The sequence below is a fragment of the Centruroides sculpturatus genome, unplaced genomic scaffold (genome assembly GCF_000671375.1).
Source record: "Centruroides sculpturatus isolate CEXI.00-Female unplaced genomic scaffold, Cexi_2.0 scaffold343, whole genome shotgun sequence".
NCBI classification, from domain to species: domain Eukaryota; kingdom Metazoa; phylum Arthropoda; class Arachnida; order Scorpiones; family Buthidae; genus Centruroides; species Centruroides sculpturatus.
In genome coordinates this window covers 370,288-390,549 of record NW_019384530.1, presented here as the reverse complement: position 1 = coordinate 390,549, position 20,262 = coordinate 370,288, and the positions used below count along the sequence as shown (strand labels likewise).

The 20,262-nt window shown below is 27.3% G+C and overlaps 2 protein-coding genes and 1 long non-coding RNA gene across 4 annotated transcripts; 2 read left to right on the top strand and 1 right to left on the bottom strand.

Annotated features, from left to right (window-relative positions):
* The first annotated feature begins 131 nt into the window (after positions 1–131).
* Positions 132–5,447, top strand: LOC111623021. Its single transcript, XR_002756377.1, has 3 exons — positions 132–216; positions 296–410; positions 4,385–5,447. It is a non-coding gene; the product is annotated as an uncharacterized LOC111623021 (long non-coding RNA).
* Positions 5,448–11,173: 5,726 nt separating this feature from the next.
* On the bottom strand, positions 11,174–16,120 carry LOC111623003 (chorion class B protein B.L1-like). Its single transcript, XM_023365481.1, has 5 exons — positions 16,109–16,120; positions 15,645–15,993; positions 11,756–11,829; positions 11,355–11,681; positions 11,174–11,264 (listed from the first exon to the last, which is right to left on the bottom strand). The coding sequence occupies exons 1-4, from the start codon at positions 16,118–16,120 to the stop codon at positions 11,361–11,363; spliced, it is 756 nt and encodes a 251-aa protein (XP_023221249.1). The 3' UTR covers positions 11,174–11,264; positions 11,355–11,360.
* A 3,224-nt stretch (positions 16,121–19,344) lies between these two features.
* Positions 19,345–19,964, top strand: LOC111623008 (keratin-associated protein 19-2-like). 2 transcript variants are annotated; one of them, XM_023365488.1, is made up of 2 exons: positions 19,345–19,416; positions 19,626–19,964. In XM_023365488.1, exon 2 carries the CDS (start codon positions 19,665–19,667, stop codon positions 19,962–19,964), a length of 300 nt encoding a protein of 99 aa, XP_023221256.1. In that variant the 5' UTR covers positions 19,345–19,416; positions 19,626–19,664. The 2 variants fall into 2 exon arrangements, with proteins under 2 accessions (XP_023221256.1, XP_023221255.1); XM_023365487.1 differs by lacking the exon at positions 19,345–19,416 and adding an exon at positions 19,455–19,510.
* The last annotated feature ends 298 nt before the right edge of the window (positions 19,965–20,262 follow it).

Below are 20,262 nucleotides of genomic sequence, written 5' to 3'. Positions count from 1 at the left end.
ATAAATGTTCTATTGAGTGATGAAAAAAAAAAAAAAAACTCTTAGTTTTTGATTTGTTTTTTCAAAACTCAGCTCATTAGAATTAATCATATTAAATTACTATAAATTTATACATTTTATAATGTTTTACAGCTGTACAGAATTGAGATATTTAGGTTTACAGTGGTGTTGGAAAATTACAGATGTTGGTTTAGATTTCATTGTTACCAATTGTCAGTAAGTATATCAATAAATAGTTATTATTAGAGAAATTAATGTTTTAACCTCAAAATGATATTTTATAATTTTTTTGTAGTAATCTGAGAGGAATAGATTTACTTGGATTATATCGAATAACTGGAACTGCTCTTTTAAAAGTGCCTTCAAATATGAAGCATTTAGGATATTTAAATTTAGAACAATGTAATGAGGTAAACTTTGCATTCAATGTAAAAAATTATAAAGTTCTATAAGAAAACATTGTTATTTTTTAAAAATCTAATAAACTTTTATTTTCTTATATTGGAAAAAGCAGTAACAGCAATGTATGTAGATATTTATTATGAGATATTTTAATTTTTTTTTTACTACTAACTTGTTTTACCACTAAGTAATAAATTTTTAAAACTAACAGAATCTTAATTTTTAGCAAAAGTTTTTACACAATAGTGTAGAAACTTTTGCTAAAAATGAACATTCTGTAGTAAAAAATGTACTTTTTAAAATATTGTATTTGTTGTATCACAATAATAAGACATTATAACATAATATTTAATGAACTATTTGACAGTTTTAGTAATAGTGTGTTAAATGCCATACTTATACTCTTTTTAATACTATTATTTTTTAGTTAATATATCGCAATATATATAATTGATTGTAGATGAAAAAAATAGAAATTACATTGGAACCTCGCTTAACAAGCATAATTTGTTCCGGAACCTTACTCATAATGCAAAACAATTTTTCCCATAGAAATTAATTTAAAATATGATCATGCGTTCCATGCCGAAAAAAATACTCCAATACCGTATTTACTAGCATATAAGATGAGGTTTTTATTCATTTTTCACTGTATCAAAAACCTAGGTCATCCTATACGCTCAAGCAAAGGATCCTTTGCATTTTTGCAATAATTTTTATGAACTGTGTATAGTTCATGCTGCCATTATAGCAGAGGTCTATCGAGGTCAAGGTGAATGTCGCTTTTAAAGAGATAATCTGAAAATAGCTGGTCACTTAGCAATGATTATAAATGTAGTTATTTCATATTTGTTAAATTGGCATTTTTAATGAATATTTGCATGTTTTGAATCATTAAAAATAAACTTTTTCCGGTTATGTGCATTATAATCTTTTGGTTATGCTACGTGGGTATCGTGTGTGGAAAAGCAATCTTCAAAAGCTGATAGCAGTCATTCAAGAAATACTGCATTTTAAATTCACTTAATAGATCAGAGGATGATGCTTTGTGGAGTAAGAGTAAAAAAGAAGAGAATTGTAAGCTTCAGAGGGTGAGTCCGAGTAGACAAAAGGTGATAGCGTTGAGAAAACATGTTTGTTTGCCTTAATACGTGCATTTGATGATAATTTATTTGTGATTAAATGAAATAAAATTAGAATTGTATTAATAAATCTAATTTTCTTTATTTTGATCTTTAAAGTCACACCTCATCCTATATGCGAGATCGTCTTATATGCACGTTATACGGTATTTTACGTATAATGTTTATTCAAAGAAAATGATACAATATACATTGTTAAGGAGCGTAAATCATCATCACCTTTTCTTCTAGCATGGAATGAACTAACCTGGAATGTGAATTCGATTTGCAAAAAACACAAAAATCACAGATAATAGCACGATGGAGCATGCACACAATCCGGGACTTCCTCTCTCCTCGTCACTCGTTATGCGAAACTTTGCTCGTTAAGTGAGTCATTTTTTAAAAATTTGATTTGCTCGTTATGCGAAACACTCATTATGTGAGATGCTCATTAAGTGAGGTTCCACTGTATATTATTGTTTGTTGTTCAAATAATTACAAAAATAATTTATTAATTGCAATTTTAAATTGTTGTTTAAATACAATAAATGATTTTATAGTTATTTAAAAAGCAATTCATAATTTACTGGACATAATTCAATGTATATAGTCTAACTAGGATTTATTCAAATATAAATATCTTTCAAATGATCTGGATAAATCTTAAATATAAGTTAGATAATATTAATGATAGCTGATGATAACAATTTTTCAAGTTTAAATCTTAAATTTTCTAATTATTAATAAATTCATTGGAAAATTTACATCATTTATTAATATTTGATTACAGGATTATTAAACCAACGTTTAACATGTGATAAAAAACTAGTATATAACTTTGAGATGAGTACTTTGATCTTATATATATCATTATCAGATTCTTACAGTAACATAAAATGGAATATAATATTACCATTTTAAAATGAAATGTCTGAACATTTGAAATATTTAAATTAAGTAAAGGTTGAATACAAAAATAGAACCATATTTATCCCAATTTAAAGTTTATTTATATATTTACAGTTTAGTCTAATTGAACAATATTTAGCTAAAAAGCAAATTTTAATATGTTTTTTTTTTTTGATTACCTTTTAGAAATTTAAGACCTTCAAACAAATAACAATATCAGGATATATAAAACAGAAATTTACATTAATTTCTTCTATTTTATCAATTACAATATGGTCTTGTTTATGTATGAGTTGTTTGTCAGCAGGTATTAAATAAAATGAAATTCTGCATAGATTGTGCTCCAGCTCAAGTAGTGCCAGATGGATTGACTAGACACTTGGGGAACCATTTACAATTGACAGAAAAATGTTAACATGTGTTTAAAACATTTTACTTGTTTTTAAATGTAATGAATGACATTTTAGTCTGTTTCTGAATATACAGAGAAACATTTTATTATGGTGGTTCAGTGATATAAAGTTTCTCAATTTTGAGTCAATCTAATGAGACTAGGATGTAAAATGTATCATAAGATCATCATATGACTCATCAGTGAGCTGTTAATAGGGCTCAGCATACAATGTTTCATAAACTTACAAGAGTGGCTGGGTGGAAGAGCAGCTATTTTCATTAGCTTCAAATGAAAGTGGCTTTTCTAGTATAAAGAAATTCATTGGTCATGAGCAGATAAATGCAATATGTGTTTTTTTTTCTATCTTTTTGAATGTATACAATAAATATACATTATTTATTTATTTTGTTGTAAATTAGTAGTTAAAAAGAGAGTAAAAATGGATATTAAAAGATAAGATAGTATCAATAGGGTCAAGCAGTATGAAATTGTGATGAATGTACAGCTCCTTATTATGTGAGGGATTTTCATATGATGGTATAAGTTTACTGTTATGATACTGCCTATTGAAACAAACTTTCATTTATTTATTAAACAAAATTGAAAGTGACATAGAAATGGAAAGAGGGCCTGTAATATCAATACATTTTCAACTTCTGTTTGCACTTCAATTTTATGAATGATGTAACTTTTACAAAGAAGCCTTTCCTGATGTGTAGAAAATAACAAATAAGCTTGATATGATTCTGCTCCTGCAAAACACCATCAAAAGTTATTCATAATCTGTTGCTACTATACCACACTGCAAGTAAAATTATTTGTATGAAAAGTTCCTTAAATATAATAATACTTATTCATATTATTTTTGATATATTTAAATTAATTTGATAATTTATTTTTATCTTAAAATGTGTGGATTGAACAAAATGTGTATTGCTCATCAAATATTTGTGCCAGGTGTTTGCAACTCAAGAGTTGCTCAACCACTACATGATTTTGTACAGAAAACTCTGGGAGTAGAGTGGCTCACAAGAGATGCTCAAGATTCAATGACTGGGTTAACCTAACCATTTGTTATCTGTGAAAGTGTGAATCCACACATAACAATCCTGTATACAAAATCCTACTGTAATATGCTTCTATAATATATTAGTTACTTAAAATATTTTTATATTATTAATTGATTCATTTAATACTAAGTATATGATTTAATCATATATTCCTCATGTATACATATTAATAAAATTTTTTATTTATTTGTAATTAAGAATTTTTATTTAATTAGCAATTATATATGTAAAATTTTATTTATGGTTTGCTTAATCTTACTAAAATAAATTTAAATACACATGCAATATATTTTGTTTAATTTTGATTTTAAGACATTTTTAAATCCTACAACTGCATTATTATTATTTATTAATAGTTAATATTCTTATTTTAATCTAGTGAAAATTTTATTGATCAATATAAATTTAGTTTCACATTTTTGTTTCTGAATCTCAAATTAAATTGGTATTTATTTATTGTTAATTAATATATTTTTATACTATAGATAATTGATTCTCTCCTTTGCAAATTGAAAAGAGAGGTTCCTGAACTTGTAATAAAAGATTATTATGGAGAATTTGTTATCCCATCTGCTGATTCGGATGATGAAAATGAAGAAAAAGAGAATGAGAAAAATTAATGATCTACTTCAATCTCTTTATCAAACTTGAATAACAATTTCGACAACAGAATAAAATTTATATTCTGGTTATCTACTGTTTAAATTATGAAAATTATTTGTAGATATTAAAATATTATTGAAGGATATTGCATATCTTTCCATTATGAGTGTTTATATGGTAAAATGTAATATAAAATATTATAGACAAATATGTTGAAAATGTAATGTAAATTTTAAAAATTTTATATAAAATTTATTTTTCATTATTATATTCTTCAGTTGCATTATATAATAATTTCAATTGTTCAAAACATTTTGTCCTACGTTGCTCAAAAATAAACAGATATTTAAGTGTAATTCAACATTCCTTGTTTTCCATTATCCTTTGGTCTTTCTTAAAATATTGAAGATTGCTCTGCTAGCATTTAAGCTATTGAATTTTGAGACTTTAATGATAATTCTTGTATTTTTTAAGTAATTATATTTTGCTTCTTTTATTAAAGAGCATAATAAGCATAACAGAGGAAGTTAATTTCAATAAAATTTGTAAATATATTATATAATTATATTTAACATTTTTGACACATTTAGATATTTTATTCTGATGATTAAGATCCTTTGAGTGGGTTAACCTGACCATTCATTATCTGTGAAAACATGAATCCACATATAATAATTTAGTATACAAAATCCTACTGTAATATGCTTCTATAATATTTTAGTTAAAATATTTTTATATTAATAATTGATTCATTTAATACTAAAAGTCAATGTCATTAAAACCGTCTGAACAGTTTTAATGACAATTCTGGCAATTAACTTCTAATATTTTTAAAATGAATTTTTAAGTAGAAAAGAGTGGTTTAATAATATCTATTATAATTATTATATTATTGTTATATTATCTATTATAAATATTGTTTGTTTCTTAGTTATATAAACTATTATCTAGTCGTTTTATTTTATATTTATAAATTTTTATACTAATTCTCTAAGCTGTTATATGTTGTATATAACATGTAAAATATTGTAAATATAAAATTTCAATAAAGTTTTCATTAAAATTATTTTTAATGTTCATTGTTGTCAATTTTGATAAATAATGTATTTAGAAAATTAAAAAGTAACTCAAAAGTAATTATAAAATTTAATTAAGAATTTTTAAACGCGAAATTGGAGATAAATACAACAGCAAAACTTGGATTTCTTAATGAAGTTTTCAAAAATAGTATGGTTTCGATCTCGCATGTTATTTTTTGCGAGTGTGAAATAACGCAATCTTACAAACCAATAATATAAAAATTATTATAACGCTATACAGCAGAGGTGAGCAACCTTTTTTGGATGAAGGCAGCAAGTGAATTTCGTAGGCTTACAACGGACCGTGCATTTTTTCTGTGTGTGGCAGTCAGTCTACTTAGCACCAACATAGCCGACTCCACAACCGCATTATTCTAGGTATTAAATACATGCTGTAATTACTTGCTATATTTATTATAAGTTAACGTCATAAAGTTGCTCTTCTTAATTTGAAATAGTTAAAAGAAAAGTGTAAGTACTCGTTTTCGTGGTGTTCTGTCGACTTTACTCTCGACTGATCAGCTTAAAAGTATATACTGAGCTGATGAGTCTGTGAAAATGCGAATAATACACCAAGGCCAGATTTAAGCATTTTGAGGTCCCTTTACAATTTAGAAGTCAGTTATAAAAAGAAGAGAATTAACAAACATTAATTTTAATAATAATTGTTTTATTGTTAAAAAGTATTTACAACATACAAAATAAGTTNACAGAGACTCTAGTTGCATCCCTAATAACACTATAAATGGTAAAAAAGAAAAAAATGCCAGAACAAATATAAAATTAAAAAATTCTCTAAGATAGAAGAAACATTTTTAAAATAATTGAGACTATGATATCTAGATACTTTTTTTTAAACACAATTTATGAATATAACTATCAAAGGTCATATATATAGGGTCATTTATTATATTATTTCCAGTTTACTATAATCAGCTTTATTCAACTATTTTGCATTATAATCGTCTATCTCATACTTTTTGAACTTATATTTATTTTACTGAGTTTATTGTCCATATGTATATTTATTTCTATACTTTTATTTTTAAATTGTATAAATAATTATTGAAATATACCATTTACTTTTGTATCAGATTTAGGAACTATAAATCTGAATTCTCATTTCCTTGATAATTTTCATATAGCTTTGTTCTAGTTTTTAAACAGAGAATAAATAAAATCTATCTTGTTTTATATTTTTCAAGATTTCTGCTTTCAGCAATAAGAGAGCAACCACTTGCAAACATAATTAAATTTTTAATTAATTCTTTATCATATTTGAATATTTACTTCAAATAATGGTGGAAATGAAATATTAAAAGATTATTTATGTGGACAATTTCAATAAATTTTTTCTTTAAAAACTTTCAATATTTCAATAGTTTATACTGCTTGCAAAAATATTTCAATTATTATTTGCACATCTCTCAAAGACAGTTAACAAAAACAAACTTAAAATATATATCATTTAAAAAATATGTTTTGCTAAATATCATTATAAGCTTTCTACCTAATTTGCCTCATAATGTATTTAGAAAATTAAAAATAATCTGTAGTAACACAATTTCCTTCTAAATATCTGCCTTTTACTAAAACAAATTTATGAATACTATTACTTGTAAAAAAGTTTCATTACATTTAAATTATTTATAATATAAGAATTTTTAAACGCGAAATTGGAGATAAATACAACAGCAAAACTTGGATTTCTTAATGAAGTTTTCAAAAATAGTATGGTTTCGATCTCGCATGTTATTTTTTGCGAGTGTGAAATAACGCAATCTTACAAACCAATAATATAAAAATTATTATAACGCTATACAGCAGAGGTGAGCAACCTTTTTTGGATGAAGGCAGCAAGTGAATTTCGTAGGCTTACAACGGACCGTGCATTTTTTCTGTGTGTGGCAGTCAGTCTACTTAGCACCAACATAGCCGACTCCACAACCGCATTATTCTAGGTATTAAATACATGCTGTAATTACTTGCTATATTTATTATAAGTTAACGTCATAAAGTTGCTCTTCTTAATTTGAAATAGTTAAAAGAAAAGTGTAAGTACTCGTTTTCGTGGTGTTCTGTCGACTTTACTCTCGACTGATCAGCTTAAAAGTATATACTGAGCTGATGAGTCTGTGAAAATGCGAATAATACACCAAGGCCAGATTTAAGCATTTTGAGGTCCCTTTACAATTTAGAAGTCAGTTATAAAAAGAAGAGAATTAACAAACATTAATTTTAATAATAATTGTTTTATTGTTAAAAAGTATTTACAACATACAAAATAAGTTACAATTTAAAAAGGAAAAAACTAAAAATTTTGTTTTCTGGTAACAAAAAAGCTACCTATAAAAATCGGATAAATATTATATTAAAAGGAAGAAATCACTAGAAATGTAATATAATCGATAGTGTTTATTAATTAATATAATTAAATACTACACAAAAAAGTAAAGTATATTTTATTGGTTTGTAAAACAATTTTATTACAAAATTCAATTTTCTTTATTGTAGAAAGTTTTGAGGCACTAAGTTACAGCTTACTTATAAATACAGCCCTGTACGTCTATCCGGAAATCAGCTGGCACGCCATCCTGCTGATAGCAATTGGACCAGCCTTTCTTTCTTTCTTCTTCTTCGATGGTGTTTTATATGGAGATTATAGCTCAATGTAGGCTCTTTCTCCGAGTAGACTTCTGTTTGTGTATGATCGCTAGGCGACCGATTAGCCGGCTGTATCGCGCAGCCATACGTACGCGCGGGAAATAAATGCCTTCCGGGAGGACTTTTATGGGGAACTGGCCTCTTATTCAGTCGTTATAGGCAAGGAGAAAACCCGGAAAACTCCAAGCAGCCAGCCTGTCCGACCGTGGCGCGAACCCACGACGAACCTCCCAGTCTTTAGGGTCTGGTCACCACTACGATGAGCGGCAACGGAGACCACTCGCCCACTGGTGGGGGCTTGGACCAGCCTTAGTTGCTCCAACGGTTTAAGTCAGTGATTCTTACGGGAGCCGTGGCCCCTGGGGGTCCATAAGTTTGCCGGGGAGCCGCCAAATTATGCAAAATTTCCTTCGGAATATAATAAAAAGAAAATTGATGTATAACCGAATATTGTATTGAAAAATGAAATAAGAAAGATAAAGTTTTCGTATTTAGTTTTTTTTATTTATTTCTTATTTCTTCCTACATACAACTTTGTTAGTACAGAAGAAATAAATGCAAATATGCTACTTATACCGCAGTATTTACTTATTTTCTTCCAAAGTAATTTTAAGAAACTATTAATGCTTGGAATTTAAAAATAATTAGGAAAAATAGTAGGCTTAGTATTAGGCTTTGAAAATTTAAATGTTTTTGCAAAAGATATGCAAAATCTTTACGACAAGTTGTGGGTGTTTTAGTTTTTGTTTAGTTTTAACATCGACTTTGGATCGAATAATAGTAAATTTCTTTTTTATATTATGTGTTTAGTTTTATTTATTTATAATTAATCCATAAATCTCATTAAATTATTTTCGAATATTTTTTTTCTATGAATTTTTAAATGTTTATTTTATTTTTTGTTAAAAATTAATGAGTTTTTATGTTTAATTGTGAAGTTTGAATGTTATTTAAATAGATAATGAAATGATAAAGTTATGTTTTACGTTTATTATATAAAAAAATAAAGCAATGATAAAAGAATCAATTTATTATAGATAATTCAACAAATATAAATTATTATTTAAAAAAATGTGGGTCACAAAAAAAATTATGAAATATTTGGTGGGCTCGAGTATAAAAATGTTAATTAAGAACCACTGGTATAAGTCGTCGAGCCATTTATCCACTGTTGGATATGGGATATTAAAATAGTAGTCATTAGTCAGGATGGCGTATATGAATAAGAGACCATGACCTACCACTCCAGATGCCATACCAGGCATCTATCATAAAACATACCTAGTGTCGCGTATTTCAAATGCATCGTAGAACACGCTGTACCCATTAGTGCACANTTGTAAAAGATAATTCAACAAATATAAATTATTATTTAAAAAAATGTGGGTCACAAAAAAAATTATGAAATATTTGGTGGGCTCGAGTATAAAAATGTTAATTAAGAACCACTGGTATAAGTCGTCGAGCCATTTATCCACTGTTGGATATGGGATATTAAAATAGTAGTCATTAGTCAGGATGGCGTATATGAATAAGAGACCATGACCTACCACTCCAGATGCCATACCAGGCATCTATCATAAAACATACCTAGTGTCGCGTATTTCAAATGCATCGTAGAACACGCTGTACCCATTAGTGCACACTGTAGCAGTTACTTCATTCTAAAAAAAGTCCATAAAATGTGTTCGAGCAGTTGTGATTCAATTATCTGTTGCACAGGTCAAATCACCGTGCAGCATCCTCTCTGCATGTTGCAAATAGCAATTGAATGAGTACGTGTTAGGTCGACATAAAATGTATACTCGTATTTGGCACGGCTAATTCATATTGCCTCGCTACTTCACATATGCTTGTATGTGGATATGCGTGAAAATATATCAAAACTTCAACGTCGTGAGGACAAGGACAATCAGGACCGTAACCCCTGACTGTGCTACATATTTGTATCAAGTAGCATATTATATTCCAAATTGTTACGGGCACAGGTCTCGGTAAACCAAGCGCTCGTGAAATCTACTAAAGAGTGAACACCCAGTAGATTTAATAGGTTAAAAAAAACGGCAGTTATAAAGTTGGAGAAAGTATTTATCCTATATAAAATATCGTATTATAAAGTTGTTATACTTTATACAATATAATAATTAAACGAAATATAATTTGAGGATTAATGAGAATTTATATGAAGATGTAAACTTAATTTTAAGTGCTATAAATCATGTATTAAAGCCTTAAAATTTAATACATATTTGTTATAGGAAATTAGCATATTAGTTATGTAGCCATTCGATTAAACTGTGTCACCTTCAAAGGTGATTTTTTTCATATTTAAAAACCGATTAAATATAAGAATTCTTAGTTATGAAATATTCTCAAGAATGTCTATATCGAGGATATGTTTGATTATTTAAATACATTCAAAGCAAATCTCTCATTTAATCTTAAAATAATAATTTTCTCCAGGAAAATATCATTTTACTAGCGATAAAAATCATTCAGTCTTATATGATTATGACTATATAATATTTATAGAAAAATGTTTACATTGTCTCTACGTGTTGTAATTAACTACTGTATATTTAATTTTAATTATACATTTAAAAATCGAACTTTAAGTGTAATTAAATAATACTTTGTAAATACTATAATCGAGTTTTCTGTAAAATAGTTTAATTTATGCATTATGCAAAATTTTCTTAAACATAAACTTAAGTCTGTCATAAAAATGTTATCTCTATATCAGTTCGAAAATAATTGCTTTTTTAGAATTAAAATATAAAATCAATCGAAGCATTAGAAGAATAAGTGATGTGATATTCATATCCAGAAATTATGCAGTAAATTCAGAAAGAATTATTCGAAATTAAAAAAAAATTCATTCATTACACCATATAGAATTTAATTTAATTTTTAATTTAGACGAAGTATCACACTACAAAAACATTACTCATATATATATAATGACTACATTATATACAGCACTGATGCATTCTTTATTCCAATTCTATCTGATTTGTCTCTGTAAGAAAACGTAAAGAATAAAGTAAGATAAATTTTCATTATCTAATCTTTCATAAGTATAATGTTGAAATTACCATAATTTTCTTACCTGAAATTACCATAATTTTCCGCCGAGTCCGTAGCCACCATAGCCAAGACCGTATCCCAATCCATAACCTCCATAGCCGCCGAGTCCGTAACCGAGACCCAATCCATAACCGCCATAGCCGCCGAGTCCATAACCGAGACCCAAGCCATAACCGCCATATCCGAGTCCGTAGGCTCCATAAGCTCCACCATAAGCGCCGAGTCCTCCGTAAGGAGCGGCTCTCTGGTTATCCAGGCTGACGGTTACTGCGGCATCTCTTCCTCCAATTCCTCCAAGGTATCCAGCCATGCTGACGGCGCACAAGGCAGCCAAAACGATAGCGGCGAACTACAAAAATATCATCGGTATAGAAGCAAATCGAAAACTTAAATATTTGTATAATTTAAATAAACTGTACTTACCATGGATTTCATGATGAATATTGCTACTTGAGAGTCAAGTAAATGAATGATCAGTATACCACGGAGTTCGGTTTATATATCGAAGTAATTGCCTTGACTTCTCGTTCGAAGGACAAATTAACCGCCGAATTAAACTTGAATATCGAGTTTTAAATTAGTTCAATACTAGTTTTGAGATTATTTAAATAATCCAAATTTCTATTAAAATTCGGAAGTTCTTCCTTATTTTCGGAAGTAGTCTACCTTCATTAATATTTTAATATTCAAGAATAAACGAGTTTATTTAATGAAAAAATGGTTTTCCAATATAGCCTAAATCTATACAATTCAGAGCATCATCACAGTATACTGGATGATGCAATACATTTTAGACTTTCATAAAAGAAATATGTTTTAATAGAATTACAATATATTATTAATAATTATACATCCGTTACCATTAATGGTAATTTTACTTCATACATTTCATCCACAGCTCGAACAAAGTTAAATAAATAAACAAAAATATCCTATCTTTACATCCATTTTTATACGCCAACAAAAATCTAACTCGATTTACAAGAATTCGAATAATGAGAATAATTCGAGAAATTCTGAGCATTTAATTTGCCTGATATCCTTGTATTTGTTACAGTTTTACTTTACGCTTTTGATATTTTATTTTGGTTCATTCATTATTGTTATTATTATTATTTTGTTTTAAAATATTTTGAGAAAAAAATGCTTAAATGTTATAAAAGATATTAATTTGCCTAATAGTTAACACTATTTAAAAACCCATCGATGCCCGAGGGGTAAAACCACTGAACCCTGATAGAGTTGGTGGTGGGTTCGTCCTTCGTGGACGAGTCGACCACATGGAGTTTTTTCACGGCTGTAACACTTAAATAGGGGCCAATTTTTCATAGAAAGTCCTCCCTCGACGGATCGCATGATTTGCCTTTTTAAATGTTTTCATATAGCACATTTTAGTCTAGATGATCGAAGATGACCTTGACACAATTTATTAAATTGATTCGAAATGTTAAAACATTTATATTTATTTGTTGAGTATTTTATTAAATAGGTTAAAATTATATCATATTAAAATAATATAAAATTGTATTCTGAACGTGTTACTACTGTAGGCTGGATGGTAGTTATAGTGCCAATCTACCCCTCTTTGGAAATCTGTGATTCAAATCCGGCGAGCAACTCCATGAAAATTTTTTTATGGGAAATTTTTCCCTGATATGGGGTCACGTCTTCACCATCTGGTCGTCTCCATTGGGGGTTTGGAGAAACCCGCAATGGGTGTGAAGAAAGGTTCTTCTGAGACACGTAGGAAAGGGGTGACGAATTTATTACACACGTGCCCAAAGTAGAACGTTGGTTGAATCATCTTGCACGTAACATGTCATACGATTTCAGTTTATCATCCTATCATCCGAATTTAGAAAATAAATAAACAAAATTATGTTTTTTCTAAACATATCTAAACGGAATTATTAATTTACTAAATATTAATCGTACTATTTAAAATAAGATTTTGAATTTTTTAAAATTTAACCGTCATTAATCACGATTTTTATTTTATAATATAATACTTTTTTGTATTTTACCGGAAGTCTACTTTCATGTGCTAAAGGTTTTAACTCGTTTAACATAAAGAAAAGATGAGAATTTATTGATAAATTCTTATAACTAATTTTTAGTATTTTTTAACACACAAAAATACGTCGAATTACAATATTTTAATATTTATTAAAAATTATGTTATTATTTATATATTGCTTTTAAAATTCAATATTCTATGTGATAGATTTTACATTAATGAACAATATGCTTAAGATATGATGCTGTAAGATTTAATTGCTCAATTATAAGGTTAATTTAATTATTAAGGCATGTAGCTTTAAGCCTTATAATCAGATTGTACGGTTTAAGGCTAAAATCATTAAGATGCTGCAAGTTAATTTATACAATTCTGCTTTTATTGCACAGAATATTTCATTGAAAAATCTTAAATACTTCACTTGAGATTAATTAGTTTATTTATTACAATATTTAAGTTCAAGTAATTTTTTTATTCTTAAGTTTGTTTCCACAATATAAATAATATAATATATGTCTTCTATGTGAGCATAAAATTGCTATAACGGATTTATATACAGGAAAAACGGCGAAATGGTGTAAAAATAGGCTTTAATCGAACAGAATATGCATTTCGGGTATTATATTCTTTAGTTCTGTTTACAGTGTATCAGATATCAGTATTTAGTCTATTTAATTCACTTTCCATTTCGTCGATGTTTCCTGGATCTTGGCTGGAGGATGTATTCATAGTTGATTTAAAAACCTTGTCGTGGTTGTATTGTATTATCATCAATACAACCAAGACAAGAAGCTTTTAAATCAAATATAATATATTTCTACGTATTTTTTATATATATTTGATAAGCTATATGCTGATGTATTATATATAGCATTACAATATCCTTTTCTACATACATAGACAGGCCTGTATAGTATATACAGTGTTATGTTTTTGAAATTTTTTTTATATAAAGCAGGACCGTAAGCAAAATTTTGGGAAAAAACCACATTATCTTTTTACAACGTCGTTTATTGATAGATATACAGAATAATACAATGCAGTAGACTAAGGTATGACTGAAGGGATACAAAATAAATAGAGTTATATACAATATACCGTTTTATTAACATAACATTTTTCTGTTTGAATTGCTAAACGATGAATCACACCCTAAAACATCCGTGTGGACTGCATATAGGCTATATAGTACTACAATATTTTGGATCTATAGTTAATATTCTGGCCTATCAAACTTCGGAAATAATCATAATTTTCTCGAATTTTAAATTATTGCATTTGCTTGGAAATGGTTGGTTTTTCTGTAACAAATACTTAATTTCAATTTTTTTCTTTTAAAAATTTGAAATAAAGTAAAACTTTAAAAAGTATTTTACAATTTTATTATACAAATTCATAATTAAATTACATAAATTTTAAAATATTTTACAATTTTTTTCAATTAAAATTTTAAGTAACATTTTTACAAAATGTTAAATATATAAATAAAATTACCAAAATTTTTCATATATTTTGAATTACAATTTCGAATTTATTAAAAATGTTTTCGTAAAAATCTTTAATGTATTAAATATTTTATTTGTTTCCATCGTTAGCTGCAATAATAAATGGTTTTTAAAAGCGTTTTCGAATGCAAAAGCTATATATAAATTAATATTGAGCATTTAAATATATTTAAATGCTCAATATTAATATTTAATTAATGATAAATTAAAAATGACAAAAATTGGTTTAAATAATTTTAAAAGAAAACGAATTGATATTATTACGAGATCATAATGTCAATCTATTTAATATGTATTTATAATCAATTTAATATTTGTAAATTAAAACAATTTTTTTTTTACTAATGATTAATGATTATATTGGTTCTCAATTAGTTTGTCACGATACACTGGTGTGCCATGAACTTTTCAAAATTCTTAAAAATTACTTTAGATTTTTCTCTACTTTTAATACTATTTGTATTTTGTATTTATATATATAATTATTATTTAAAAACCTATATATTGTTAACGTCGCGTTTTGAGTGCATATAAACTCATCGGTATGCAGCAAAAATTTTAAATACGTCACTACTTCAATAAAAAAAATTGAAAGCCATTTGATTAAATCAAACGAAAACGATAAGTCGCTTTTTACTTATGATTAAGCTATAACAAAATTTATAAAATGATAATTTTATTCTTCTTTACTTTTTCTAATGTACATTTTTAAATCGTGTGCGCGTATTCTTCGAATTAAAGACACAAAACCACTGTTTAACTTTTATATAAATAATTTATTAATGAAGTTTTCCAAAACCTAAACCGTAACCTCCGTAGCCGAGTCCCAGTCCATATCCGAGTCCGTAGGCTCCGTGGCCGAGTCCGTAACCCAGACCGAGACCGTAACCTCCGTAACCGAGACCCAAGCCGTAAGCGCCGTGTCCGAGTCCATAGGCTCCATAAGCGCCGTGTCCGAGTCCGTAGGCTCCATAAGCTCCGTGTCCGAGTCCATAAGCACCGTAAGCGCCGAGTCCTCCGTAAGGAGCGGCTCTCTGGTTATCCAGGCTGACGGTTACTGCGGCATCTCTTCCTCCAATTCCTCCAAGGTATCCAGCCATGCTGACGGTGCACAAGGCAGCCAAAACGATAGCGGCGAACTACAAAAAATAGAAAAAATCAATGTTTTACAGATGTTTTGATTAAGATTTCACATAGTTTAGTAAATAGGAAATTTTACAATACGCTTTAAAATCTGCTTATCTATATGCTTACCATGGTTTTCATGGTGAATGTTATTACTTGGCGATCAAGTGAATGATTAGCCAGAGATTTTGTTCGTTTTATATACTGTATGAAAGTTAATTACCTTGATTTGTTTTCCGAAGGACAACGGTTCGCCAAGGAAATAAACTCGAAAATCCAGTGCAATATCAGTCTGATATAGTTATTCCTATAAATGAATCTATTAATATCCCAAAACCAGTAATTGTAGACCAAAGCGTACATTTTGTAAATGATCTTAAATATAAAATCAACATTTTATATATATTTATTTATAAAATTGTATTTGTTTAAGCTTAATCCTTTATCATTTTAGAAAAATATAAGTAATTAAATTTTAATTTAATATTTTCTATAAGAATGTGTTTTACTTTTTATATTATATTTACAAATTAAATATGCTAAATTAAAATCCATTCCATGAAATTGAAAGCTTTTGAAATTTGACAAAGATGAGAGTTATTTTCTGAAAAATTAGAAAATAAATTATAACAGTATTGATAAAATTTTGATTAAACACTTTCAAATAATCTTTGAACTTACTTTTATGATGATATTTATGTAAATAACGAAAATCATTAACAAAAATATAAAAAAAATATGGTAAACACATATTTACAGCCAAGAATCAAATAGATAATAATAATAATTCCATTGACATAACATTTACCAAATTATCCTTCATAGAAACATCACGGAAAAAATGGAAAATTAGTTGATAACGCTTTATTTCTTGATAAATAAAGTCAAGTAATTAATTTTATAAGCTTATATATTAATAGTTACAGAATATTATGCTCAGTAGTCTATGCAAGAAAGACACTTATACAATTAATTTAGAAAAATCACCTTGATTCAAGGAAAGAATTATCCTTCCTTGTTTGCTTGTTTACTTTTTTTAAAGTGTTAAAAAATTGTACAGATAAAATCAAAAAAATATATATTGATAAAATAGTTTTTAGTTATTCTGTTATTGCTATATTATATAATCATCAGACTGAATCTATATTTAAAAAATTTGAGTTTAACTTCTAATGTTAATTGAAGCAATAATAACAATAAATTTTTAACTATCTTTCAATTACATGTCCATTTATACTAATATTAAATTAATATAAACTAATTAATAATATAAAAAAATTGTATTAGAATAAATTTTATTCTAAACATTATATATTTCCTTTTTATAATTCTTATTATTTTTCAAAAACACTTTTTCGTTATTATATACGAATGTATTTACATATCAAATGAGACATATTTTAGTAGCCTATATCTGAAGCAATGTGGATCATTTTCATTTAAATATTTAATCCTAAAACATATTGATAATACGACGAACATTGATATATAGGGCCTACATATACTCTCTTAAGTATATTCTGAAGTCACTTTTTTATTAACTGTTGATCTCAGACCGAATAAAATATTTTCATCGTGATGGTAATATGTATATTAAATAATTTTTCATAAATATTCTAGAAAATTTTGTAGCCTGTATTATTTTTCCCAAAAACTTTGGGGATAAATTTAAATTTAGAATCATATTTCAATCACCAGGATTTGAGATACAAATTCAATAGCATTCTTTAATTAATAAAGTTATGCATATAATTACGATAATATTTTTTAAACTCTCAAAAACGCACAAAATTAAAAAATAAATAATATGTGATTGATAAACTATGCAGGTAAAATGTTAATATGATCTATATTTAAAAGAATACGGTATAATTTTACACACATAACTGTTTAGGTGCTATTTAAGAGCATATCTATCGGAAATTATCAAAAAATTTCTATTCTTCAGAGTTCTGTTGTCAATTGTTTTAATTATTCTTATTTGAAGTGATATTATATTTCCAAAATGAAAAAAAAATGAAAGCATTTGTATAATATATTATTAAATTTTTTCGGAAGTCACATTCAACAAGAGCATTCTTCTATGTAAGGATATACAATTAGGGCATTTTTTCCTCTCGTTCAGTCCAATATATTAAGAAGTTCTCATCTAACATCACTTTCAAAATTTCCATTTGATATCACATTTAATACGAAAGAATACCTCGTATTGAGTATGACCTCCGAAAAAAACTACTACGTAAACTTCAATGAATAATAGAGGTAAAAGGGAATGGAAAAAAGAAAAGCTTAACAAGTTAAATTTTTCACACAAAAAATAATTATTGACATTGACTGCAAAATATTTATTGTTAGAAATTGATACATTTGATTATACTTGACTTCATAATATATCTCGTACCCAAGGCTATTTGTTACCCAAATAAGCACTACATCGTGTATTTCGAATGCTAATACTTATATCAAATAGAATGCATTTCTATTGTTTTATCTATTGTCTTTGTTTGAAAAGCTGTATCTACAAAATATAATAATCAATCACCATTTTAGGATGTTGGACCAATTATTTTATAAAACATATCTTTGATTGAGATGAATGTCAATAATAAGAAAATGAAAACATGTTTTAAATCATATCCTAAACAGTTTTTTAGAATGATTTCCTTTTAAAACATTCTTACTTTAAATAAACTTGTAAATTTTTCATTTTCAAGTTTATTTTGTAAAAAATGAAAATTCTTAATTTCAAGAAACAGAATTTAATTTTTTTAACATGTCTAAATATTAACATAAAGCTGAATAAAAATATTCTAATTTGCAGCTATACAATTTTGATAATTTACAATAAAATGTAAACTAAAATATTCTAATAACTACTACTATTTCCTCTTTTAAGTAAATTTTAATGTAGCTGATAATTATTTTAATTGGTAATTAAATTAAATCTACATTTTTTTGATAGTGAGTAAAATTATAAATTATTTTATTTAAAAAGAATCATTCTTCGTACATATTTTAAACCTTGTGAAATTGATTCGATCAATCAATAAATCATTCTAATTTATCATTATTTTCTGATTTTTTTCTATTTAGTAGTCTACTTTATAACGGAGCTTTATAAAGTATTAATTATTTTTATAGTTTTTAAAAAACAATTATATTTTACAAATGTACTTCTGTTTGTAAATGTAAATATTAAATTAAAATTTAATTACTTATATTATTCTAAAATGACAGATTAATCATAAATAAATAAATAAATGGATGTTATAATTATTTAAAATATATGGGTTTTACAATTAGGATAAGCACTACAAATACTGGTTTTGGTATATTAATAGACTCATTTATAGGAATAACTATATCAGAATGATATTGCACTGGATTTTCGAGTTTATTTCCTTGGCGAACCGTTGTCCTTCGGAAAACAAATCAAGGTAATTAACTTTCATACAGTATATAAAACGAACAAAATCTCTGGCTGATCATTCACTTGATATCCAAGTAATAATATTCACCATGAAAACCATGGTAAGCATATAGATAAGCAGATTTTAAAGCGTATTGTAAAATTTCGTAATTACTAAACTATGTGAAATCTTAATCAAAACATTTGTAAAACATTGATTTTTTATATTTTTTGTAGTTCGCCGCTATCGTTTTGGCTGCCTTGTGCGCCGTCAGCATGGCTGGATACCTTGGAGGAATTGGAGGAAGAGATGCCGCAGTAACCGTCAGCCTGGATAACCAGAGAGCCGCTCCTTACGGAGGACTCGGCGCTTACGGTGCTTATAGTGGCTATGGACTCGGACACGGCGCCTATGGAGCCTATGGACTCGGATACGGCGGTTACGGCTTGGGTCTCGGTTACGGAGGTTACGGTCTCGGTCTGGGTTACGGACTCGGCCACGGAGCCTACGGACTCGGATATGGACTGGGACTCGGCTACGGAGGTTACGGTTTAGGTCTTGGAAAACTTCATTAATAAATTATTTATATAAAAGTTAAACAGTGGTTTTGTGTCTTTTAATTCGAAGAATACGCGCACTCGATTTAAAAATGCACATTACGAAAATTAGAGAAGAATAAAATTATAATTTAATAAAAGTTATCAAAACTCAATTATAAACAAATTATTTGTTTTCATTTTACCGTGTTTCCCCGAAAATAAGACAGTGTCTTATATTCATTTTTGCTCTGAAAAATGCGCTAGGTCTTATTTTCAGGGAATGTCTTATTTTTTCCAGGAAGAAGAATTCACATTTATTATTGAACAAAAAAAT